The sequence below is a fragment of the Pelodiscus sinensis genome, chromosome 1 (genome assembly GCF_049634645.1).
Source record: "Pelodiscus sinensis isolate JC-2024 chromosome 1, ASM4963464v1, whole genome shotgun sequence".
NCBI lineage: Eukaryota > Metazoa > Chordata > Testudines > Trionychidae > Pelodiscus > Pelodiscus sinensis.
The window spans coordinates 81,818,562-81,843,650 of NC_134711.1; the positions used below are offsets into that span (position 1 = coordinate 81,818,562).

The 25,089-nt window shown below is 39.1% G+C and overlaps 1 protein-coding gene across 1 annotated transcript in view; it reads right to left on the reverse strand.

Moving 5' to 3' along the window:
• The window catches only part of CDK17 (cyclin dependent kinase 17), a 169,539-nt gene that overhangs the window by 32,703 nt on the left and 111,747 nt on the right, over positions 1–25,089 (reverse strand). Inside the window, exons 5-6 of the mRNA XM_075933731.1 lie at positions 5,425–5,550; positions 399–455 (exon numbers count right to left, since the gene is read on the reverse strand). Of these exons, the coding sequence (XP_075789846.1) occupies positions 399–455; positions 5,425–5,550 (183 nt within the window). The remainder of the gene's footprint in view (positions 1–398; positions 456–5,424; positions 5,551–25,089) is intronic.

Below are 25,089 nucleotides of genomic sequence, written 5' to 3' on the forward strand. Positions count from 1 at the left end.
GGATGGAAAGCAATGGGCAGGGAGAGTTGGGTCAGATTGGTCTGTCACCCTGATCGCATGCGTGCGTCCACCTTGCAGATAAAAAGGGGAATAAAAAGACTCTAGCGTTATTTTTTTTAAACAGTGTCTCAGTCGACGATGTTAATTTGAATGTTTGTACTGCCTAGTTCTGACTGATTGCTGTTGAACTCGCTTGAATATGAATAATTTTACCAGGTGTCCCATATTGAGCATAGGGAAATATGGTTACCCTACTGCAAGAGCTCTATCAAAGATGGAGATACAATGAGTATTTCTTAGTTCATCTTTAAAATCAAAGACATTCCAGCAAGTTCCAAGTAAAGAAAGCATATATTATTGTCAAAATGATCATCACTACTGAAGACAATTTTACAAACCTCTCCAAGCTTTTCCAATTTGATGTAAGTTTCCATTTTCCCAAATCCAATTTCTGACTGTAATGCAAGCAAAGGGACGGTACATTTAGTATAAACATAAAAATTAACCAGGAGTAGTATTTCACTGTCTACATCACATACTCAACAAACTAAAAACATTTGTTGAAAAAAGATGAGAAAGCAGTGAAACAATCTTTATAAAATTGTTTTAGGTTACAAAAATTATTTTAGCACATCATATTACAAGGACTTGTCTCTAAAGAACCAATCTATCAGCTCAATCTGCCTTCCTAACATAATCACTTCTCAGCTATCAGCTTAAATTTCAGAAGGTACAAACTGAACACCCTATCTTCTCTCCCAAACTCTCTACTCTCCCCAGTTCGTCACTGCTGACTGCATCAGTAATGCCTGTAACATGGAAGTCATCTATGGGGATCTAAAGGTTAGCTGGATGATACTTACCAATTCTGGTTAACTGGTAGGTGCTGGAGCAGCTCCCCACCTACCTCCTTTAATCGGTTAAACATTATGTTTATCATGTTAACCAATTCAATGAGATTTTACATCCATAATCTTCTTAGACTACTCCGCCACCTTCCTTGCTCTGCACTTTTAGATCCAGGTGCTTCTCCCTCAAAAACATTTTTAACATCTTGTCTTTTCTTGCTATTCCTTTAATTAAAATGTTTGGTCAGTCCCTCATCGTATAGCTTGCTTACTACTATCAATCATATCTTCCCTGAAATCTACTTTGCTCCCCTTCAGTTGATACAAAACCTTGCTACAGATTGAACCTCTCTAGGCTGGCGCCCTTGAGACCTGATGGGTGCCAAACCTGAGAATTTGCTGGACCACAGGAGGTCAATATTGTCTAGCAGCATTGCCAACACTTTCTATTGCTTACGGGACTCTTGGAAGACATTTGGGGTAAATTAAAACTTAACAACAGCAAAGAAAAATTACTCAGAGGGTGGAACAGGTACAGCAGCTTCCTCATTTCCATTATAAACTCAATATTCATTACTCTCATAACTCTGTTTTACAGGGAATAAAAGAAGTTCAGGTTATCACTTTCGATACTGCAGAAGAAATGAAACCCAATTGCTAGTATTAGGGTCCATGGATAGTTTTCTAGCATTTAAAACATTTTCTCAAGGGATGATTCACTAAATAGTCTGAGGGTTGAGGGAGTGAGAGACTGTAATCCACATAAGGAGTTTATGTACATTTTGGCAGATTTCAGAATGTTTACTCTTTCTCCAATTATTTAATTAAGGAATAGAATCCAGAGAGCCAACAATACTGTAAGAACAATCAATCAGAGTTGGGGATTTCATTTGTATTATAAAGTTCATGATGCTACAATGCAGATCAATGAAAGTGGTGTCAGGGATCATGGAATGGAATTTACCTTGTCCCATGATTCCATTCCCCGCAAAAAATATCTGAACCAGTACTATAAGAAGATGGTGTGAATGTTTAACAGTTGTGGAAATGTGTTAACCTTATGTAATTTCTTACCCAATTTAATGTATGTTGCACTACACTCCTTTGAAAGTAGTTTGATGTTAAGCTACTGTGTATCAAAGTTATAAAACATTCTATCAGAGTAAGACATATGTTCTCTAGCATGAATAAAAATCTATCATTTCGCTAGACCAGAGGGTGGGTGACGTAGCTATTTTAAGACAAATATTCAACAGTATTCAAAGTTTGCTTGCCTAGATGGTTTGACACCAATTATGGCATATTTTAGTTAAACAACTCTAAAGAAAAAAACCTACAATACAAGATGATTTAAACACAGCAAGCTTTTATTCTTTCCTTCAATGGGTGTCTATTTATTAATATCCCACTGACAGAGACCAGAAGATTCAGGATCTCTACCAAGCATTTATAAATCTCAACTACCCACCCAGAGAAATAAAAAAGCAAATTGAAAGAGCCAGACGAATACCTAGAAACCATCTACTTCAAGACAGACCCAAGAAAACCAACAATATAACACCACTGTCATCACCTACAACCCCCAACTTAAACCTGTCCAACACATTATCAATAAACTACAGCCTATATTGGAACAGGATACCATACTCAAAGAGGCTCTGGGAGACAGACCCATAGTCTCCTATAGACAACCACCTAACCTCAAGATGATTCTTACCATCCACCACAGGACATACCACACTAATACCAACTCTGGTACCTTCCCTTGCAACAAACCCCGTTGCCAGCTTTGTCCACATATTCATTCTGCTGATGCCATTATTGGACCTAACCAAGTGAGTTATAAGATCAAGAACACATATTCCTGCGCATCCAGAAATATAATCTATGCTATCATGTGCCGAAAGTGTCCGTCTGCTATGTACATTGGACAAACATCTCAGACACTTCGCCAAAGGATTAATGCCCACAAAACAGATATCAGACAAGATCACAAAGAAAAAACAGTTGCTTGCCATTTTAACCAGAAAGGACACTCTCTCAATGACTTAACCACCTGCATTCTGCTACAAAGACCTTTTACATCTGCACTTGAAAGGGAATCCTCTGAACTGTCATTCATGTTAAAATTCAACACCTTCCAAAAAGGACTCAACAAACATTTGAACTATCTCACCCATTACCAAGATAGTTTCCCCAATTATCACCTCTAATACCATTAACTCACAAACATCCCACTCTCCCTACCTCTAATATCATCAATTCACAGACACTTACCTTCCTTCCTTCCCCCCCCCCCCCCCCCGCATCCCCCTCCTGTTCTGCAATGTGATTTGTCCTTTTCATATTTGTTCATTTTTTTTAATTGTATCTTTTGGTATATATGGTTGTGACTACTTTCTTCCACTATTTGATCTGAGGAAGTGGGTCTGGCCCACGAAAGCTCATCATCTAATAAACCATCTTGTTAGTCTTTAAAGTGCTACATTGTCCTGCATTTTGCTTCAGCTACGCCAGACTAACACGGCTACATTTCTATCACTATTTATTAATTAGTTTTGGTGTAATGCAAGTCTGCATATCAGTACCTATATGTACAGGTTCAAACAGTCTCTTATTTTAATAGCTGATGCATTCGAGGTATCCAAGGACACTGTATTATAGTATTCACGATACTCTATTTGTCATTTTATAATAGTACACTAAATGAACTACTGCACCAAAGAATTACAATCTTGAAAGAATGTCAGTATTATAATTTGAAAGAGGCATAATCAGGTCTAAAAATTTAAAAATCATTTTTTAAAAATTCTACTAATCCTTGAACATATATCTGTCCTCAGAAAATATGTAAACTGTAATTACTACTCTGCAGGCAACCTACAGTCACAGCCCCAGAGAATGGAGTTTCATTTCATTTCATGAGAACAGTGCAAACTGACAGAGCACAAGGACAAAGCAGCATGGGCATGCCTGGAAACCAAAACAACTGTTGGCAGGTTTTGTTTTAGATTTAGAAGCCCTGACAATATCTTTCAAGTCCTGAAAAAACCTCAACAAACCAAAAACAAACAAAACCAAACCCCCATAGCAAACAAAAAGCAAAGAAGCCAACACCTTGATCAACTTGTGACAGATGTTCCATTTCACATGCACCTTATCTTCATTAGAGGGCACTGTTTTTCTTTCTAGAGGGGATCCTAGACAAGACTGCTTTAGAGCTTTAATATATATTATTAATTAGGAAAGACGGTGTTTACAGCTAAAACAAAGGTCTTACATAGCTAATTATACCAACTCTGCATAAGCATTTATTTTAGATATTTTCACATCTTAATATTTTACACTTTAATTAATAGAGTAGAATGTTCTTGCAAGTAGATTAATAAAAAACGCAAACAGAATTTATAAAGCTGTTTAATTTCTCTCTTTCTTATGCTTAAAAATGCTCCTGATCCAGGAATCCAATCTAGAACAGTAATGACTGAAAAATTATTACTTTTCAGATGACTATTTTATGGCCTATGTGAAATGAAGTAATAGTTCTGTCTTCTAGGAAATGGACTATGAATCAAGTTCAATTCAGATTCTAAGATCTAAAACAGTTGCACCACAACTAGAAGCACTCAGCTCTCTCCTCAAAACACATTTTAAAAAGCAGTTACCTAAATATAATTTTGCATGCTATATTTGATTTGATTTAACTAATTTCACCTTGAATCTATTTTTTTAAAATAAAACAAAAATCTGGAATGCATAACACTGGGAAATGAAGAATATTTGTTATCACAGTATTTACAGAATGCCAGAGGGACTTCCTATTGGAGTTTTGTTCTTCCTGAGTTCTACAATTAAAAAACGTGAATATATTCCCCTCTTAGGGCATGTCTACTCTAGGAAATTATTTCAAAATAACTAAATATGAAATAACTCCCGAAATAATTATTTCGAAATAAGCTTATTCTCTGAGAAAAGCAAGAGTACAGATTTCAAAATAACCAACCCATTATTTAGAAATAATGGCTTGGTAGTGTGGATATTCTGCTTATTATTTCAGAATGGGAGGGTGTGTGTGTGTTATTTCAAAGTAACTCCCTAGTGCAGATCAGGGCTTAGGGTGCACTAGCTCACTGGAGTGCAACCTGTGGGGTTGTGACCCCCAAGGGGGTCACAGATGTCTTCCTAGGGAGCCACCAATGGCCGGGCCCAGCCCCTGGCCAGCCAGAGCTAAGCGCTGTACTGCTCAAATTATCTTGGGGGTCACAACATGAGTATATGGAAATTGTGGTTAAAAAAAGGTTGTGCACCACTGCACTACTTTAAGGATAAAATATGCATCACTAAAATTCAGTGGGAATTTTACTGACTTTAATGGAAGCCTGTAAATGAACTGATCTCTCATACTTAAATAGGAAGAGTCAAGGGTGCTGGGCATCTCTTGGCTGCACTCAGCACCTAGCAGTCTGAAATAGCGTTAAAAATATACAATATGAAAATACATGGCATGAAGAGATATGAATGGAACAGCCACTTTTGAAGTAGAGAACAGTTTCAGAAGCAAAGAACAGAAACTTACTAGTGATGCTCTACGAGAACGCCGACTCATGGGTTGATCAAATGGTGGACTGTTTATCTGCAGCTTTTCTAAATATCCATCAGGTATCCTGATGTCTGCAGGAAGGGACAAACGCTTGTTCAGGTCCTAAAGAAATAAGTAAATGTTGTCAAAGGGACACAAGTCAAGTAAGATTCAAATTAGGTTTTGTTAAAACAAATTTTTACAAAGATAATCAACTGAACTATTTCTATAATTTAAAAAAATCAAGGGAAACAGTTTAAAAAAATTACATTGTCATATTTATAACCCAAATACTTCAGCAACTGGCTAAGAAAGGAGATGCAGAAAATCCAACTATTTAGAAATGTAAAAAGTAAACAAAGTAGTAAAAAGTAATTACATTTTAAAAATATATTCAGTTTCACTAATTTATTATGCAAAAAATTCAAATCTCAACCATTTGGCTCCCTCTTGCCAGTGTAGCAAATGGCATCACTTTAGTAAAATGGCCATTTCCATCATTTGAATTGTACAACAATTACAATTTAAAGTGTCAAAAATACATTTTGCAGTTTAGTGTGTTAGGTTTACCTGACTGAACTTTTAGAAAGCTGAAGTGAATAAAATGGGTTTTTCTTTTAGTCAAATTTTTCATTAACTTTTGCTCAACAGAATCATAGAATACTAGAACTGGAAGGAAACTCAAAAGATCATCAAGTCTAGTGATCCCTGATAGATGTTTATCTAACCTACTATTAAATATCTTCAGATTCCACAACCTCCCTAGGCAATTTATTCCAGTGTTTAATCCCCCCCGATAGGAAGTTTTTCCTAATGTACAACCTAAACTTCCCTTCTCTTTTCTAAACTAAAACAAGCCCAATTTTTTCAGTCTTCCCTCATAGCTCAGATTTTCTAGGTCTTTAAATCATTTTTGTTGCTCAGGACCACAGGAGGTCAATATGGTCTGGCACAGTGGTTCTTAAACCCTTTGGCACAGTTACCCCTTAAGCTTAACCAATAAACCAAAATGACCTCTCCCACTTTTAAAAATGGCAATGGACAAAAAGAAAATTACAATTAGTCATTGTATTTTGTTTTCTCATACATTATGTTGAACAAAATTGAACACCTATTGTATTTTAAACGTATTATTATATTAGATTCGTTATTCAAAAAATGAAAACACATCACAAATAGCATTTCTCTGAAGAATTTTTCAGTGTGAAGGTTGATACTGCTTGTTTGACTAGCTTAGAGATATGAGATTGTGTCACAGCTAATGCACATCTGAAGCCATGACTAAGATCCCATCTATTCCTTGCCTTCGTTTTAATGTTGACCATTGTAGAAAAGCCAGCCTCACAGTGATACATAGTGGCAAGTAGGATTAGAAGTTTGAGAGGTCTGTCAGAGAGAATTGGGTATTCTAAACTAGATTTTTGCCAAAAAGTTGCCAGATCAGAATCCTGAATATCTGCTTTCAATGTGTTATCTTTTTGCAAACCAAGGAATTCTGCTTTCACCTTGATATGCCTGTCTTCAATTACTTTTTCTTCCACTGTAAATGGTCTCACAATAGATGCATTCATGAGACACTGTTCTATATCTGGAAAGTATCCACTGATGGAGTCTGTTACTGACAATGTCTTATGATATCATCAGCAAATGAACATTTCTGCTTGGTTGGCTCAAGCAGAATTGTCAATTCTAACCACATATCTGGATACAGCACCAGCTTCAGCCTAATGTTGGTAAACGTGGAACTTGCTGAGGAAGCTAGAAACCTTGTCTTGAGCTGAGACTATTCACCATATTTCCTTGTAGAGAGAGGTTTAGCTGATTAATTTCAGTAAAAAAAAAATCTGCAAGGTATGCCAATTTTAGAATGAATGTATGGTCCATTATTTTCTCAAACAATTCTTGCTCTTTAGCAGAGCTCTCTCTTTCAAAGAACACTGATATTTCTTTTCTTAGTTGCAGTACTCAGTTTAAGACTTTCCCGCATGATAACCAGAGAAATTCTTTATGATACAGAAATGCACTAAATTCTGCTCCAACCTCTTCACATAATACTTTAAACATTCTGGAATTTGTGGCACTACCTCGAATATGATTAACAATTTTAACTGCACAGCACAATTCACTAAGATTTGGCAGAAGTGTCTTCACAGGCAAAGTGTATCTATGAAGCATGCAGTGGGTGAATGAGGCACGAGGGGCGATCTGCTTTATTTGAGCCTTACCCCCAGAATGAATTCCCATCATCTACAGTGCTCCATTAGTACACATACCAACTAATGTTGTCCACTGTAACCTCTTATCGACAAAGAAATTCTGCAATTTTCTCTATACATTTTCTCCACATGCAATAGTGGTCAGCAATTCAGAGAATAGGAATTCCTCCTTCACAGAGGAACTTTTTATGTACTGAGCATACACAAGTAACTGTTCACAGGAGGTGACATGTTGATTCTTCTGTTGGATGAAGTGCAAAGTAGGGACTAGCTTTCATCTCTGCAACTATTTGACCCAAAATGTCTTTGCTCATCTCAGAAATGTGCCCTTTCATGATGCAGTTTGAAAGTGATATCTGATCCATCTTTTTTGCATGTTGCTCCCCAAGAACAAGCCTCAGTGCTGCAACCAGACATGATTTGATGAGATCCTTTCCTATTGTATGAGGTTTTTTTACATTCCGCAATTTGGAGAGCAATACAATAGGATGCTTCAAGAATAGCTTCACTTGTCTTTGCAAACTGACCAGTTGAATCTGAAGGAGAGGATTTCAACATGTGTTCCTTTTAAAATAAATATTCAGTATTTTTTCCTACAAACTCTTAAGGGATTCATTCAAAATAGTCCTTCAGTTTGCTGTGCTTCATACTGTCCACAGTCAGCAGGCTGGGGGTAGGTGTCAGGCTGGGGGAAAGGGTACTAGAGTGGGCTGGGGGCATGGGGTCTCGATGGAAGAGATGAACAAGGGGGCTGGAGATGCAGAGTCTTGACCAAGGGGCTGTGCAAGAAGGATGGAGGTGCGGGGAGAGAGAAGGCCGTGTAGCTTCTGCCGCCCCGGAGCATGGGCGGAGAGGGGAGGCTGGGCGGCTGAGCTGCTGGTGGGTTGTGGTGGCAGCCCTATGGCTAGGGACATGCCACCCCCAACTGCCAGGAATTATCCTGCTCAAGTCCCGGAGCAGGGGAGGGCCAGGGGAGCGGATCGATGCCTACAGGAGACAGACAATCTGGGAGGTGGGGGCGTCCTAGAGTCAGACCGTCCCCTGTTGCCTCCAGCAGTGCGTGCCCCTCTTCTCTGTAGGCAGCAGCCCAAACCACAGCTGAGAGCTGGCACGAGAGGAACAGCATGTGCAGAGGGAGGGGATTTCCTGGCACCAGAGAAGGAGGGGGGCCACGAGTAGCTAACAACATGGTGACGCTGCCACCATCTACTGAAATCCTGGAGCCCTACCCACAGGGGCTGCTCCACCATAGGTTTGCTAGTGGTTTTATAGGAGCTGAACGGTAACAGGATTGAACATGTCTATGGAAGTCAGATCAAGTTGTGCTGCAATGTGCACTGTTATTGCATGACTCATACAACAACATCACCTCACAAGGAACAACATTAAAATATGTTGAATAAAGTAAATTACACAATTTACTGATGTCACTGTTATTTGGTGTTATTTCAATTTAACAATATAATTAATACATATTTTTCTTCGTTGGTATTACTCTATCAGAAGTGGGTGTAGCGGACCAGATCAATGCCCCCTGAAATATACTAAACTACCTGTTGAGGGATAATTACCTCCAGGTTAAGAACCACTGGTCTAGCAGCATTACCAACACATCCACTGCTAACTGTGCTGTTAGAGGACAGGTAGGGGTAAATTAGAGCTAAATAACAGAAGAAAACACAGAGCTAAGACTGATGGCAGTAAAAACTTTATGGGACCATGGGAAACTTGGCCATACCCATGAAAAGTGGACATCCGGCTAACTAAAATCCTTCTGGACAACAGATGTTTCTGGACAAGAGAGTTCTGGATTATACAGGTTTAACCTACTCTGAGCTTCACATTCACATATATACACCCTGCTAAGGAGCCAATACTCTTGGCTATGCAGAAGAAAAAAACCTCAATGCTTTTAACTCTAGTACCTGTGAAATTCCCTCACTCCTCATGTGTTTCCACAGCAGTGAAGATAAGATGTGGCATTAACAGTTTAAACAAGAGCCAGACTGCTAGAAGCAGGATGTTTTAGGGAAGAATTCTTGATCCAGGAATTTGTTCCTACTCTTGGTTCAACAAAGTTAAAGTCTGTTGACCCATAGGGCATCATACTGAAAAACCCTGCCTATTACCTCACATTGTCTGACAGCAGAAGTTTTGATGAACTAGTTGGCTGGGAAGGATTGAATGTTTATATTGTATTTGCATTATGAATCTAGATTGATGTTGTTATCTTGAAATAAATATATAAGACAGCTCCATGAAACTCAGCAGTTTATAGCATTAGACAAGAATGGACACACCACAATGTGTTCCAGAGGCTGATGGACAGATGTGCATGTGCTACATTTTATGCCAATGGATTTGCAGATTTTTGAAGAGATGATGCTGAAGCCTGCATTTCTGGCACTTGGCCTCTTTCTTTGTCATTCTCCAAATCCCTTAATGAGATCCAATGCTATGTGCTTTATCTAGACTTTTGCAGTCAGCGCGGATTATGTCCAACACCCTTTTCATGATACAGTTTGAAAATTCAAAATGAATGTGTTTGATATTTTGAACAGAAGTATGAAATCAGGCACACAAGTTTGCAAAAAAGGAAGTGTTGCTAATCATTTGAATAAAGACGACGACAGACTTGAACCAATATTTCAAGAATCAGTTCTACAAAATATCAAGTCGGTAGCTTCACAGTTCTTTAATAATTTTTAACTTTGATATTTAATAATTTAAAAATCATTGGTAATTTAAACACTGTCGGTGGTGGGTTTTTTGAAGCATGGAAGAACTTTCAACAAAGAAATTGGATGATAGTGGGAGCCTGTATTGTACAATATTTAGGTAACCTAACACTTGGCATAAAAATTATTCTTGTGACCTCTTTTTGAGAAGGTCTAATGCTTTCATTGTTTGCAAAGGGACACTAAAAATCAGCAGAGATGAAATCCTTGAGCTAGAGAAGTGTCTTTTCACTATCACGTGAAATTCTGTTTGGGCTTACCTCAATTATAAACTTTTTTTTTTTTTTAAATATTGCCATTTCCTTACTGCTATTTGCATTCCACAGGAAGACTCTGGTTATTATTTTGGCATGCTGCCAAACGACAACACTCAAAGAAAAGGCTTTACTCTGCCACCAAAGCAGCAGCTGCAACCATAGCATTACACACTGTACTAGAAATGTTTGGGAACTGTTGGAACACCAGGGGTTGGGAAACCAGGAGACAGGACTAAACTAGTGATTCTCAACCTTTCCAGACTACTGTACCCCTTTCAGGAGCCTGTTCTGTCCCATTTGCCGGGCATAGGGCTCAAGCATCTCATTCTCCCTTCTCCAGGAACATAAAATAGGGCAAATATTCCCCAGCTCCTAGGATAAATCAGAGAAGAGAGCTCAGCTGGGCTACCGCTACCACCTCCCGAAACCAGCACGTAATATTTATGGCCCACCATTTACCACTCTGGAACAACAGACTACTTCTGCCAGTTAACCTATTTCAGTAGCTTAAATGGTAGACATCCATGCTATAGGTGCAGAATTCAATCCATGCTGCTGCTGGATGATATCACAACTCAAACATATTCCTTTACAGCTTTTTGTATCTAATTAAATTCAGGAAAAAATAAGCTTTATCTGATATGTAGATCAGCCCATGTAATGAACTACTTGGTAAATCATTAAATTAAATATTTATGATTAGGTTTTTAAAAGGTGCTGAATGATTTTATTACTAATCTACATTTACATTGGTACAAGATTGAAATCTTGGATAATGGCAATAAAATCTCCTGCAAGTTTCTGGTGATAAGGGTCAATAATATTTTTCTGTTTTTCCATATAGCATTGTACAGATGGCTTGATATATAACTTGGGGTGAAGGGTGAGGCACTCAGTTTCACACAGGGCCTTCTTGGAACTGGATTTATGGTTGCCAGATGTGCGGTTTTGAACCGGACAGTCCAGTATTTGACCTTTCTGTTCAGGAAACAAATTGAGAAAATATAAATGAGAAAAAAATAAATGTCCGGTATTATCTAAATAAGACGTTATGTAGATTGTGATGTAATGTCAAGTGTGTCCAGTATTTTTGTTGAAACCATCTGGCAACCCTAACTGGATTCTAAACAAGCCATGATGAACTGCTTATTTTATTTGTCAATAAATAAACTTTGAAGTTCAAACACAGTATTGGGGAGCACAAGTCCCTGGATGCGCAGAAGTGGGAGATCACTCTACAGCCACAACCCTGACACAGCACAAGTGTCACGACTGCCTCAGAATCACCCCTAGGCCTTGCCCCTCAGCACCAGCCTAGCAAGTGAGTGGGACAGTCTCACACACCCTGCCCTGGCCTAGGGATGCAAGTGATTACTCAAGTTGTAGACTACCTTATAAGCTTAGGCATATCGGGCAGTTGAATCACTATTCCTCTATCAGCCTCCAGAGCCTGCCCACCTGGCCCTTACTACATTTGAAAGGCAGAGCCACAGCAGGGGGAGCTTGTCCAGCAGGCTTGGTCCAGCAGCCTGCAGACAGGGGCTGCTGCCAGAGTAGCCTCTGCTTGCGGCCAGCCCGGGCTTGTCTTGGGCAGAAACTACTTCATGGCAGCCTCTCCTGTCCCCTCAATGATAAGAGGCAGCAGCGCAAGTGGCAGCCAGCACCACGGAAATGGTTTTGGGGAAGCAGCTTTTAAGCTGACCTCTGCCAGCACCAGCTCCTGCTCCCCCCACACCTTGCTGCCTCTGATAGAGTGGCAGCAATTGGTCGGTCGGGGAATGCAAGTATTTGACTTGATTAACCAATAAGTCTAGTCTTATTTGTTAGGTGACTACTTGCTAATATTCCTAGAATGAAGCTGAAAAAAACTTGTTTTGATCCTACTTGGAATAGCTGCAGTGATGATTTAAGTTCAGCATTCTAGTGATGCAAAATAAAAAATACAGCTCCTATAGATTCAAACAAGTTAGAAAAAGGAAAGGAAAAAACCTCATCCTTTCTGGCTCTCCCACCTTATGTTCTCTCTCTAGTCATATCATTCAGTTATTCTGAATCTCAATTGTCTCATATTAGAGAGACAAGAGATGAGATAATAATCTTTTAATGGACCAGCTTCTGCTGTTCAGAGCAAGAGAGGATGACAAAAGAAACCACAATGACCCATGGAAGGATTTGTTATAGAATTCCTGACTGCAACTCCCACTATGTCACAATATGCAGCATCTCAAGTAGGAAGGGGAGAAATGAAAAGCCAGCCTACTTTCATTTTTGTCCTCTACCAATGTGCCAGCTTGCAAATTTTTGCTTGCTGTTAGAATGGTGGCAGAGGGAAACAATGAATAATCCTTTCTCTGAGACACTAGGTTGCCAATGCTGTCCAATTTCTCAATGATTAGACTGACAGTATTTCTTCAGAACTGCTCCTTTCCTTTGTGCCTCCTATGCGTACACTCACAACTGGAGTTTTAAAATAACTACACTCGTCTTCCGGTAACAGAGGTAACAAGAGGTGAAAATAAAAGCAGCACAGAAAGACCAAGTATGAGGTAAAAGTTAATGGAAGAAAATGCCTAACATCGAAAACTATCTGGTTTCAGACATCAAAGAGATTTATTTAGACTTTAATTGGTAATTAGTGTCCCAATTCTTACAGTTTGGGGCTCTCGGTTGCATACAGTAATCAGACAGATACGGTACTTATTTTGCAAATCATTACTAATAGAACCCTTCTCTGTAGTGCATGTTGGCACAGACCATGAAATGCCATGTTCACATTTCAGGAAGAAGGTTTCTTACTTCTCCACTAAGAAAAAGAATTGTATTTTCAAGCCCATATATGTCAGTATGATTGCCCGAGTAATCCACAATAGGTCAAACGAAAATGGATTTGTTCTCTTGTGGGTGTTAGTATCAGCCTGAATCAGCCATCTCACTAGTTTTAGCTAGTATCAGCAAGACAACATGTCAGCTTCAGCCCCAAGCTGTTCAGTAATAACTAATAGTGGTTTTTTCCCCCATTAAAAACACGTCATGAGATCAAACAAAACATATAATAATTTGTCCAAGCTAACCTTAAAAGCCTGGTTATTTGTACTGTACACATTTACACACACCAACTACAATTTACAAATAAAAACGGACACAATACACTATATACTGTTCAACATTATGGAGACTGGAAGCAAAATAAGAAATGAAAAATATTGTACAAATGAGAGATGAGATGCTGATGCAGAATAATGCATACATATATTTATATTCTTTGCTATGATGCTATATGAAACGGAATTGTTTTTGAAGGCTGCCTTATCAAATTTCACTGCATTTTTGTAACATGACAGAGTTGGCACAGTTACAGCCAAATGCATTATCTAAAGAAACCTGACATACAGCAAGTTTTGCCTATAGCAAAGTTAGGAGAAAAGACTAACAGCGTGAATAGATTTACGGATTTTTTTCATGATTTTAATGCTCTAAAAGAAGTACTTTTTTCAGTCTTGAAATGAGAAACCAAAATCCACACATACAAAAAAACTATTAATTCCAGACAATGTGCAATCTTAACAGGTTTTTTTGTTTGTGTGTTTTTGTTTTTATTATAAAAACTTTGTCAAACAGGTATTTTAGTTGATTACAATGGTTTAATATCTTGGGAGGGCTGTCTATGCAAGTTGTTCCTATTGGTCTTCTATGCATTATTGTAATACAAATAATAATTTCAAAGCATAACAAATATCTGGGATACGGGAAGGCAATGAAAATATGACCAGTACATTCTCATTAAAAGGGATCTGAAAGTGGCTAACATCTAGATAATACTTCCACATCAGAATGGCAAAAAAATCCACAGGAGAGTAGTATTTTTCTAATTTTTAAAAAGCCAAATTTAAAAAAAAAAACTAATTAGTAACTATGCAATGCTTATCTAACCACAGACTAAAGGAAATGGTGAAACATGAATCAAATTGCATTGGCTGACTACAATATCCTCCCAAGTCAGGGACACTCCCTACTAAAGGTAGTGACTAACACTTCCATCATATAGGAAATGAATTCTTCTCCTACACAGACTGGTTTACAAATGATTGTTTTAGACCTCATATGTGACTTCACTTCGCTGATAGCAATAGCAAAATTAAATTCAACTGCTGAATGTTCTATTCAATGGAATAAAATAAATAAAAGTTGTATTCTAAGCTCCTTAAAAAACATGGTAATTATTAAATAATTCAAATACGTGGTATGGACCTCACATATTTGGTTATTTTCTTAAGATTTTACTGTAATTTCTGAATTAAATCTCATTAGAAATTAAAAAAAAAAAAAACACGAATGATCATTACCATACAAATCAATGCAGGTACACTTGAATGATTCTTAAACCAGCCTAACAAACTATGACCACAGTTCAAGAAAGTATTACGTTCAAGAATGTGCTAAGGTGCCCTTCCTGAATAAGGGTGCTTTTGTGAAGTAGAGCCTAAAGAATCAGACATGTTGAATGCTTTAATTATTTAAATGATGACTTCTGATTTTCACATACATGTTAATGAACAAGTTTTTCAGAAATTTTCTCACATGCCTTACAGTCCATACACCATTCCTTAGCAGAAAATGAAATTAAGAGTGACCAACTGAACATAAAAACTGTTGCTCCTCTGTAAATATAAAAAGCAGTATATACTGGTTTTTTTTATTGGCTTCTGGAAGCGGGGATATTAGGAGAAGACAGTCAAACTATTTCCAGGCAATATTGATAGAGAGTTATCTGACTTCACAGTTACAAGCACCAGAGTTATGAACTGACCGGTCAATCACATCACATTTTAGAACTGGAAATACACAATCTGAGGGCAGCAGAGTTTCCCCCTCCGGCTCAAAAAAAAAGCCAATACAGTATAGTACTATGTTAAACATAATTTCTGAAAAAGGGAAAGTTTAAAAAAGATTCAACAAAGTAAACAAACTATTTCTATGCTTGTTTCATTAAAATCAATATGGTTAAAAGCAGCATTTTAATTCTGCACAGTAAAGTTTCAAAGCTCTATTAAATCAATGTTCAGCTGTAAGCTTTTGAAAGCACCCTAACATTTTGTTCAGAGTTACAAATATTTTAGAATTGCAAATAAATTTCATGGCCGTGGCATTTGTAACACTGAGGTGCTACTGTAGCATTAAGAACCAAAAGTTTTATTTTTTATTGTTTGCTAGCAGCTATCAATAAAGCAAAGGTTTCACTGCAAATAATTTAAGAAGGTGTTACCTTCAACATCTCAAGGAACTGTGGCCACGTAAGTAGTATAATCAAACACTAACTCAGAATGCTCTCTCTCTCTCTGAATTGTTTAGACACAGGGAAAACCTTTAAACAAAACTACCACAGCATCAGCACTCAAATAATATTTATATACAACATTTAAAAATCTCAAAATTAAAACTCTTCCCCATTAATCTTGTGAACAAATTTCATATGAATGGCCAAAAATATGTATTTTAATGACTTTTTCATAAAATGTTTAAAAAGATTTTTAAGTCCAATTAGCTGAGGTACACAATATCAACTCTGCTTTCACATTTTTTCGGTAAGAAAGAAAGATTCTTCCCTTTCCTTCATGGATATGGAATAATGGATATTTGCTAGCTATATTGTGTAGTGGAGTTATATGACTGGAACTGCTTATAACAGTCATTCAGAAGCTGCATTCTATAAGTATCATCTCCCGCAATTAATTCAATGATCATCTAAGCCTTTAATCAGAGGAAACATTTATGCAGTACACTATATTAAAATAATTTTGAAAACTCCAGGATTCTGCTAAAATGTAGGCAATAAAAAAAAATCAACTAAAAATATCAGTTTAACGTTAAAAATGTGCAATTACATTAAACCTCTACTGTAAATTGTGCCCAGAATAGTTTTGATGGATGCTATGGACTGGTTTTTATTATTTTGTAATTTAGTAACTTCATGGAGCTTACTCTCCATGCAAAGGAATGCAAAGAAAATGAAAACAAATGTAGTTCTGTTTCTGACTACATCATCTTGCAAGATTCTCTCAAATTCAGGTATTAGGCTCTTATGAAAAATCAAGCTGAAGGTTTTTGCCTCAAGGAAGGCAGTAGGAGCACGGTAAAAAACAAGCCAGGCATTAAATGCAATCCCTAGAATATTCTAATCAATTCCTTTGTGTGGGAAGCGAGGATCCGAAAAAAGATAAAGCAAGATGTTCAGCATAAGATAAAATTTGCTTCAGAGAAAAAAAATTAAAACAAGACTTTATTGAAATAAAACACAAAACACACAAAACACTAAAGGCAGGTGGGATGGGTAGGTGAAAATCCTAAAGGAATTACAAGGTAAATGAATCTTTCTTCTCTTCTATGCAAAACTGTCATTCCTGGTAAGCCAGAAACTCAATGGATGTCCCAAAAGAAAACAGAGTAAAACTGCAACAAGAAGGCCAATTTCAACAGTCTGAAGTATGTATACGTATATAATATTAATGTTTATTATTCCAAATTTAAACACAGGGCTCTTTGAGTTTCTGTGTAAGCTCAATCGCTTGTCTCGCTCACCAACAGAATTAGCCAATAAAAGCTATTACCTTATCCATCATGTCTTTCTAGTATCCTGGTACCAAGACAGCTACAACAACACTATGTACACTATCAAACACAACATTCAAGATGGCAGAAACAGAGGGAAATTCTTGTGCAAAATTGGCCACTTGGCCAACTGAAAACATGGAACTCCTCAAAATACAAGAAAATTTCTGTGGGATGGGAGAGTCTGATCTAAGGGTGTTAAGCACTAGTCAGTCCTAGTTGACAAGTCAATTCCCCCACTCTCCTTGCTGCCTCTATCAGACAGAGGCAGCTAAGGGGAGGGGGAAAAGTGAGTACTTCAAAGTGGCAGCACTGCACAGCTGATCCCAGCTCAGCTGTGTGGCACAGCCGCTTTGAAACACAAGGTGGTGTTCAAAGGGGCAGTGCCACACAGCTGATCCTCAGCTCAGCTGTGCAGTGCTGCCCTTTGAATGCCGCCTGGGCATTTCAAAAGGTCAGCACTACACAACTGAGCCTAGGATCAGCTATGCAGCACTGCCCCTTTGAAACGCTAAGGCAGTTTCAAGGCGGCAGCGCTGCATGGAGTCTGGGCTTAGCTGGGGACTCCCCAGCTGATTCTGGGCTTCGCATGGCATTTCCGCAGAACTTGGGAGCAGCTGGGGAGTCCCCAACTGACACCGGGTTCTAGGAAAATGCTGCACGGAACCCACAGTCAGCTGAGGAGACCCCAGCTGATCCCAGCTTTCGCTGAAATGCCCTGTGGAGCCTGGGATCAGCTGGGGAGTCCCCAGCTGACCCTGGGCTCCATGCTGCGCTTCCACTTTGAAATGCACAAGAGCTCCTGCTTGGGACTCTTGTACATTTCAAAGCTGGCACGCCCAAGTGCAGCCCGGAGTCAGCGGGACTTCCTGCTGGCCCTGGACTGCACGGGGAGTTCCACATTCCTCCTTTGAAATGTACAAGAGCACCATTAGAGGCTCTTGTACATTTCAAAGGAGATATGCGGAAGTGCCTATCAACTAGTCGATGGAAATTCCATCGACTAGTAAAATAACTGATAATTAACATTCCTAGTCTAATCTCACTGAATTTTTGAGTTCTGGAATACCAAGTCTAAAATAGTATTCCCTCCTGCAGGTTCCATCTAAATATAAACTTTATATATTGTGTAGATCAATAATCATGGAGCTTCTTTGCAGATATCTATGTTTGAAAGGGAAGGCTGACATTGCAGCTTTGTCCTGAATCTTTCAGACAGCTTCCTAGTCTCAGGTCAGTCAGGTCACAACCAAGTGACAGGCTTTCAAGACACCCTTATTTAGATAATGATTCTTATAATAATGACTTTGCCTAAAGTGTTAGAATCAAATGAAAAACAAAAACACTAGTGATCGTCCCTTGGCCTCTAGTCATCAAACAGAAGCAAAAGCACTGAATATATGGGGGACAGAATGTTACGGAAATGTGGGTGTAACAAATGTTGAAAGGATGACAGAACTCTTAAATAGGATTTTCCACATAATCTTGGAGAGAAATCTTGGATGAGACTACACTTACTCTTGCAAAAATCTAGCGAAAAATGGGTTGCTAGGGACAGAAGTTTGATTACTCTTCAGGCTTCCTTATTCACTTCTCCACACCATTCATAACTTTATAGACCTGCATCATATATCCCCTAGTCATCACTTTTCCCAAGATGCATAATAATCCTGGTCTTTGTAACCTTTCCTCGGATGGAAGCTGTTCCATACATCCAGTAATTTTTGTTGCCCTATGTCACGTTGCTGAATTGGAGGGAAGCAGCCAGATCGCTGCTGCACCCCTAGGTGGGGGTATTGGCCCCAGAAATTGGTGTGGGGGGAGCCATGTGGGGTATTGAATGGGAGATTATTGTTTGTTGATCTTATGTACGCTATTTATGTGAGTGTATAATGTCTATGTGTGTAGGTAGGAATCTGTAATCTGTGTGGAAGCTGAATAGTTCTGTGAATGTGGTTGAGCATTGCTATGGACAGGCTGAGTAGTGAAGCCCTGTGAAACAATGGCCCTTGATGGCCCAAAGACACACCTAAAGCAGGAGGGCGGAGACCCAAGAGCTGCCAGCAGAGAGAGGCTGAGGACCAGGTGACCGGCTGAGACCAGAAGAGGCGAGGAAGGAACTATAAAGAGGCCATACGGTCGATGCCATTTTGTTCTCAGCTCAGCACTTCATCCCAGAGGCAGCACTGCAGGGATTGAAGAGCCCGGAAGACCTGTGAACCCATCCTGATCTCAGGATGTGCAATAAGAACTTTTAAACCAGCAGCTGCAACATCTCTGCTAGGGCCTGCATCGAGAACTGGGAGATTCAGTGCATGTAACGTACTGTACTTTAATAACCTTACTCTCATGCTTTTCTTTCTTGTAATAATAAACCCTTAGATATAGATTCTAAAGGATTGGCCCAGCGTGATTTGTGGGTAAGTTCCAGAGGGTAAATTGACCAGGGATCTGTGGCTGGTTTCTTGGAACCGGACAGGACTTGTTCGGGGTAGGTGGGATTGGGTGCTAGGACCCCCCACCTGTGTATGAGGCCCGGGGCCGTCTGGGGCACGGATATTGCTGGGGTGTCGGAGGGGTTTTGCTCGGGAGGCTTCAGGCAGGCAGCTGAAGCGCTCTGTGGGACTGGTTTGTGGCCTGCGTGGAAAGGTCGCCAGTCGGGGGCTGTAAGAAGCCCCAGATTCGAGTAATTCGCCCTGAGCGGATGCCCTCAGCTGTGCCCAGACACGGCCCGGTCCGTCACACCCTACTCTGTACTTTTTCCAATTCTAATACTTTTTTTTTTTTTTAAGATGAAGCAACCAGAACTGAAAAATAGTCAAGTTGTGGTTGTACTGTGCATATAAAGACGTTACGATAATTACTGATTTATTATTTATTCCTTTTTTAACTGTTCCTAACATTGGTAGCTTTTTTGATTGCCATTGCACTTGAGCTGATATTTTCAGAGAACTATTCACAATAACAAGTTTCAGAGGGATAGCTGTACTAATCAGAATCTTCAAAAACAATGAGGAGTCCTATGGTACCTTAAAGACCAACAGATTTAAAACCACTTCATCAGATGCATGGATTGTATTCATAATGACTCCAAGATCCCATTCTTTAGCGGAAACAGCTAATTTAGACCCTCTTATTTTGTATGTTAAAATGGGATTATGTTTTCCATCACAATTTACTTTATCAATGTTGAATTTTATCTCCCATTTTGTTGTCCTGTCATCAAGTTTTGTGAGATTCTTTTGTAACTCTTTGTGGTCAACTTTGAAGTTGGGTATCTTCAAATAATTTTACACTGCCTGCAAACTTTTCCACTTCATTGTTTACCCCTTTTTCCAGATCATTTATGAATATGCTGAACTGCACTAGTCTCAATACAGATCTCAAGGGGACCCCACTATTTGCCTCTCTCTATTCTGAAAACTGACAGTTTACATCTATCTTTTGTTTCCTGTCCTATCCCATGACTGCTTAATTCTGCTTTAGAGTCTTTGGGAAAGGACCTTGTCAAAGGCTTTCTGAAAATCCAAGTATACTAGATCACTAGATCAGCCTAGCTCAATTATTTATTGAGCCCCTCAAAACATTCTAATAGAATCAACATGTTTCACTAATCTCTCTCAACAAATTGTCTTAATTTGTGTGTCCGTAATTCTGTTCTTTACTATTGTTTCAATTTATTTCCCTGGTAATGAAGTTAGGAATACCAGACTGTAATTACTATGTTAGCTTCTGGAGCCTGTGTTAAAAAAAGCATTACATTCACTATCCTCCAGTCATGTGGTACGAGGCTGATTTAAGTGACAGCATAAATACCACAGTTAGTAGTTTGGCAATTTCATATCTGAGTTCCTTCAGAACTCTTGGCTGAATACCATATGGTTCTGGTGACCCATTTATATTTAATTTATCAATTTGGTCCAAAGCATTTTCTGTTGACAACTCAAACTGGGTGATTTCTCAGATGTTATCTAGAAAGAATGGCTCGGGAGCGAGACTGTCCCTCACATCCTCTGCAGTGAAGACCAATACAAAGAATTCTTGTCAGTTCTCTGCAATAGCATTTTCTTCCTTAAGTGCTTCTTTAGCACCTCAATCGTCCAGTGGCTCCACTGATTGTATGGCACGCTTCCTACTTCTGATGCACTTTAAAAAATATTGCTGTTAATGCGAGTGTTTTGCTAGTTTCTCTTCATTTTTTTTAGCTTGCCTAATTATACTTTTACACTTGACTTGCTAGAGTTCATGCTCTTTTTTATCTTTCTAAGTAGGACCTGACTTCCAATTTTTAAAGGACACATTATTTTTAACCATTTACTCTATTGTTTAAAAGCAATAGTGGCATTTTTTTAAATATCTGGTGTATATATTAATTCTGTTATGGTATTTATTAAAAGTTTCCATGAGGCTAACAGGCATTTCATTTGAGTAGGTCATTGCTAATTGAAAAATGTCCCTTGACTGTCACAGGATCAAAGATGCCTATGGGTCATCTATTCTCTAGATGCAATATGGTAATCCCTTTGTTACTTGCACTCAAGGAAATCACAGAAATGTATGGCTGGAAGTAGGGATATAAATAAGTAGTCGAGTCGACTACTCACTTCCCCCAACCTTGCTGCCTCTATATCAGAGGCAGAAGTGTGGGGAGTGGGCAGGAGAGGCTACGGTGAAGCAGCCCCTGTCCGCGGTGGCCTGGGCTGACTGCAGGCAAAGGCTGCTCCGGCAGCTGCCTCATGGCCAGTCCCAGCTGCTGCAAATAGAGGCTGCTCCGGTAGCAGCCTCTGTCCGCAGGAGGTCCCAGGTCCCACAGACAGGTTGCTGGACCTGGTGCGAGCTGGGACTGAGCAATCCTGGCTAACACTAGGTCCAGAAGCTACTCCCACTGCGTCTCTGCAGTTTAAATGTATCAAGAGCTAGGTGTGCAGGCAGACCAACTCCTACTACAGAGGCTCCATGGGGTAGGTCCTGGATTCGGCACCAACCAGGACCGAGGAAGCCTTCCCTTATTGACTAAACGTGCACTCGAAAAAAAATGTATCAATTACATGATTAGGGAATTATCCGCCTCTTAACATCCTTAGCTGGAAGGCACCCTGAGAGGTCTATTGTGCTGAGGTCTAGTCTATTGTGCTGAGGCAGGACCAAGTAAATCTAGAACATCCTTGACAGATGTTTATCTAACTTGTTTTTAAAAGCTTTCAGCAATGGAAATTCCACAGCCTACTTATTAGCACATGACAACTTCCTTTTAGAGAATGGAGACATACTGATTTTGAGGCTGGCCATTGTGAACTTTTATTCGACCAGATTTTGCTCTCTGAGATCTAAGATTGTAATATAACATTATGCATTCCCTTCCAGAGGCAGCAGCGCAGGGAGGTGGGGGGCAGAGGAGGCTGCCACGAAGCAGCCTTTGTCCGCAGCTGGCCCAACTTCCCTGTTGACGACAGAAGCTGCTTTGCATCCCACAGAGTAGTCTATCAAAGGCAGCAGCATAGGGGAGGGCAGGTGGCACAGCAGAGCTGGTGCTGGGCGGGGGGGGGAGGGAAGAAATTGGGCTTTTAAGCAGATCCCCCCACAGCACCAGCTCCTATCCCCCCCCCCCGAGGCAGCAAGGAGGGGAAGAAATTAATTGGTTAATTGTATAGTTGATTACTCATTGACATCCCTACCTTAGATGATTAGTTACTTTAAGGAACTAGAACTGCTTTTGTCTATTTGGTACACAGAAACTAACAAGGTTATGTATATGAAAGCCCATGTACCATATTACAACTACATACTATATCAACCACAAAAAACAGAAAAGTGTGATCAGTTTGAGAATACTAAGTTCAAATTTCATTAGAAAGAGCACAGAGGAGCGAAACACCAGCTTATATTTTCTTAAACATATTTATGTAAACCATATTGTGACCATATGAATACAATTTGCAATAGTTATCAATAGTGCTGATTGTCTCTGACAATCTGTTCTAGTTATCAAATATAAATCAAATTCAATTTGCAGTACCTACAGGCATAGTAAAGAGGTGCAGGTCAATCTACAAGAATACAACTGCTAACACAGATAAGGGCATCCCTTTCCTTTCTCCTGGCACTGAATCAAATGAGTAAACTTCAGAGGTCAAATCCTATTCAGTTTATGGATATGAAGAATCCCTTCATTGGAAAATGCTCACACAAGCAAGATTTGTTACTGAAATTACAAATCTTTATTACAAGCTTGTCAGAGGTCAAATAGCAACAACAACAAAACAAGACCAAAAAAATCACACCAATGGAACTTTTTAGTAGAAAGTTTTCCTGCATGGGAGTGTTTATTTCAATTTCCATTACAATTGTTAGAATAGCCTAGATGGTTTCCCTTCTGCTAGGCACTGAATAAACACGAGGTAAAAAACTACTCCTCTTCCAAATATTACTTAACAAGTAAATTTAAAACATAAGCATCTGACATTCACTCACAAAAATCAAGGAAAGTCAGCACTAAAATCACTGTTAAAATTCAGCAGCTGTTCTTTAACAGACAGTTACAAAAGGTTACTCTAAAAAACGTATCTTTAAAAACCACTATGTCATTACTATAACATTGTAGGAGGAAAGCCTGGTTCACAGGATGCATAGAAATTGTTGCCTTAACTATAATGACCCCTCTGATGGAGCCAGGCAACAAAGAAATAAACCACATCATGTTAATTTCAGCTGCATTAGAAACAAATACTTGGAATTGGGAGAAAATAAAGAAATGAATGCTTGTCAGATGGAGCTGGCAATCTGAAAGGAAAAATATTTTTTAAAGTTTCTAAGACAATGTAATATTACAGTTGTACAAGCTAAAAGTTATTAAATGGTATTTTTTTTTAATTAAAAGGTTTGCAGTGAGGGGAGGGAGATTCAACTAAAAAAGAATGTGGTGAAAACTCAGTTGAAGTGCAGAGTACATATAGGAAATTCCTATTTAATTTTTTTTGGGAGAAAACAGGAAATAAAAGAAAGAATAATAGGACTAATAAACCTTAAATAAACCCACCTCCTACACCAGATTTCCTGAGCATGTCTTGTCTTTCACATGAGTATACCTGTGTCACTCCCAGGATATGAGAGAACACAAGATGGGTGAGGTAATATCTTTTATTGGACTGACTTCTATTGGTGAGAGACAAACTTGCAAGCATACACAGAACTCTTCTTCATGTCTGGGAAATAGTTAACGAGCTTCTCTCTCTGAGAAACAGAAGTTGGTCCAATGAAAGATATTACCTCACCCAACTTATGTGTCTAATGTCTTCTACATGTAAATTCTTATGCAAATGTTCTTATTTTGTGTTCTACTTGATTCAAAGCACAATGGATCTGATCCCAACCTCTCTGAGGGTTTGTACACATTTCAAATGCCACAATGGCATAGCTGAACCAATGCAGTTGTGCCACTCTAGTGCTGCAGTGTAGATCAGTGTTCCCCGTAAGGTGTGCACTTGTGCGGCCACTCAGGAAAGATTCAAATGCTGCCCAGCTGATTAGCAAAGGGTCCACAGCTAGGTTTTTTATTTCTACTGGTGGTGCACATTTACACATGACTCCGTGCACATAAAAATGATTCTGCACATTAATGGAAAAGATTAGAGGGAGCATTGGTATAAACACTACCTATATCGATGGGAGAGGTTTACCAGTCAGTACAGATAATCCACTTCTTCAAGAGATGGTACCTAGGTTGATGGAAGAATGCTTCCATCACCCTAGTGCTGTCTACAGTAGGAGTCAGCTTGGCTAAACGACACCATTCAGGGGAGGGTTTACACCCATGAGCAACAAACTGAAGTCAGCTTAATTTTTTAA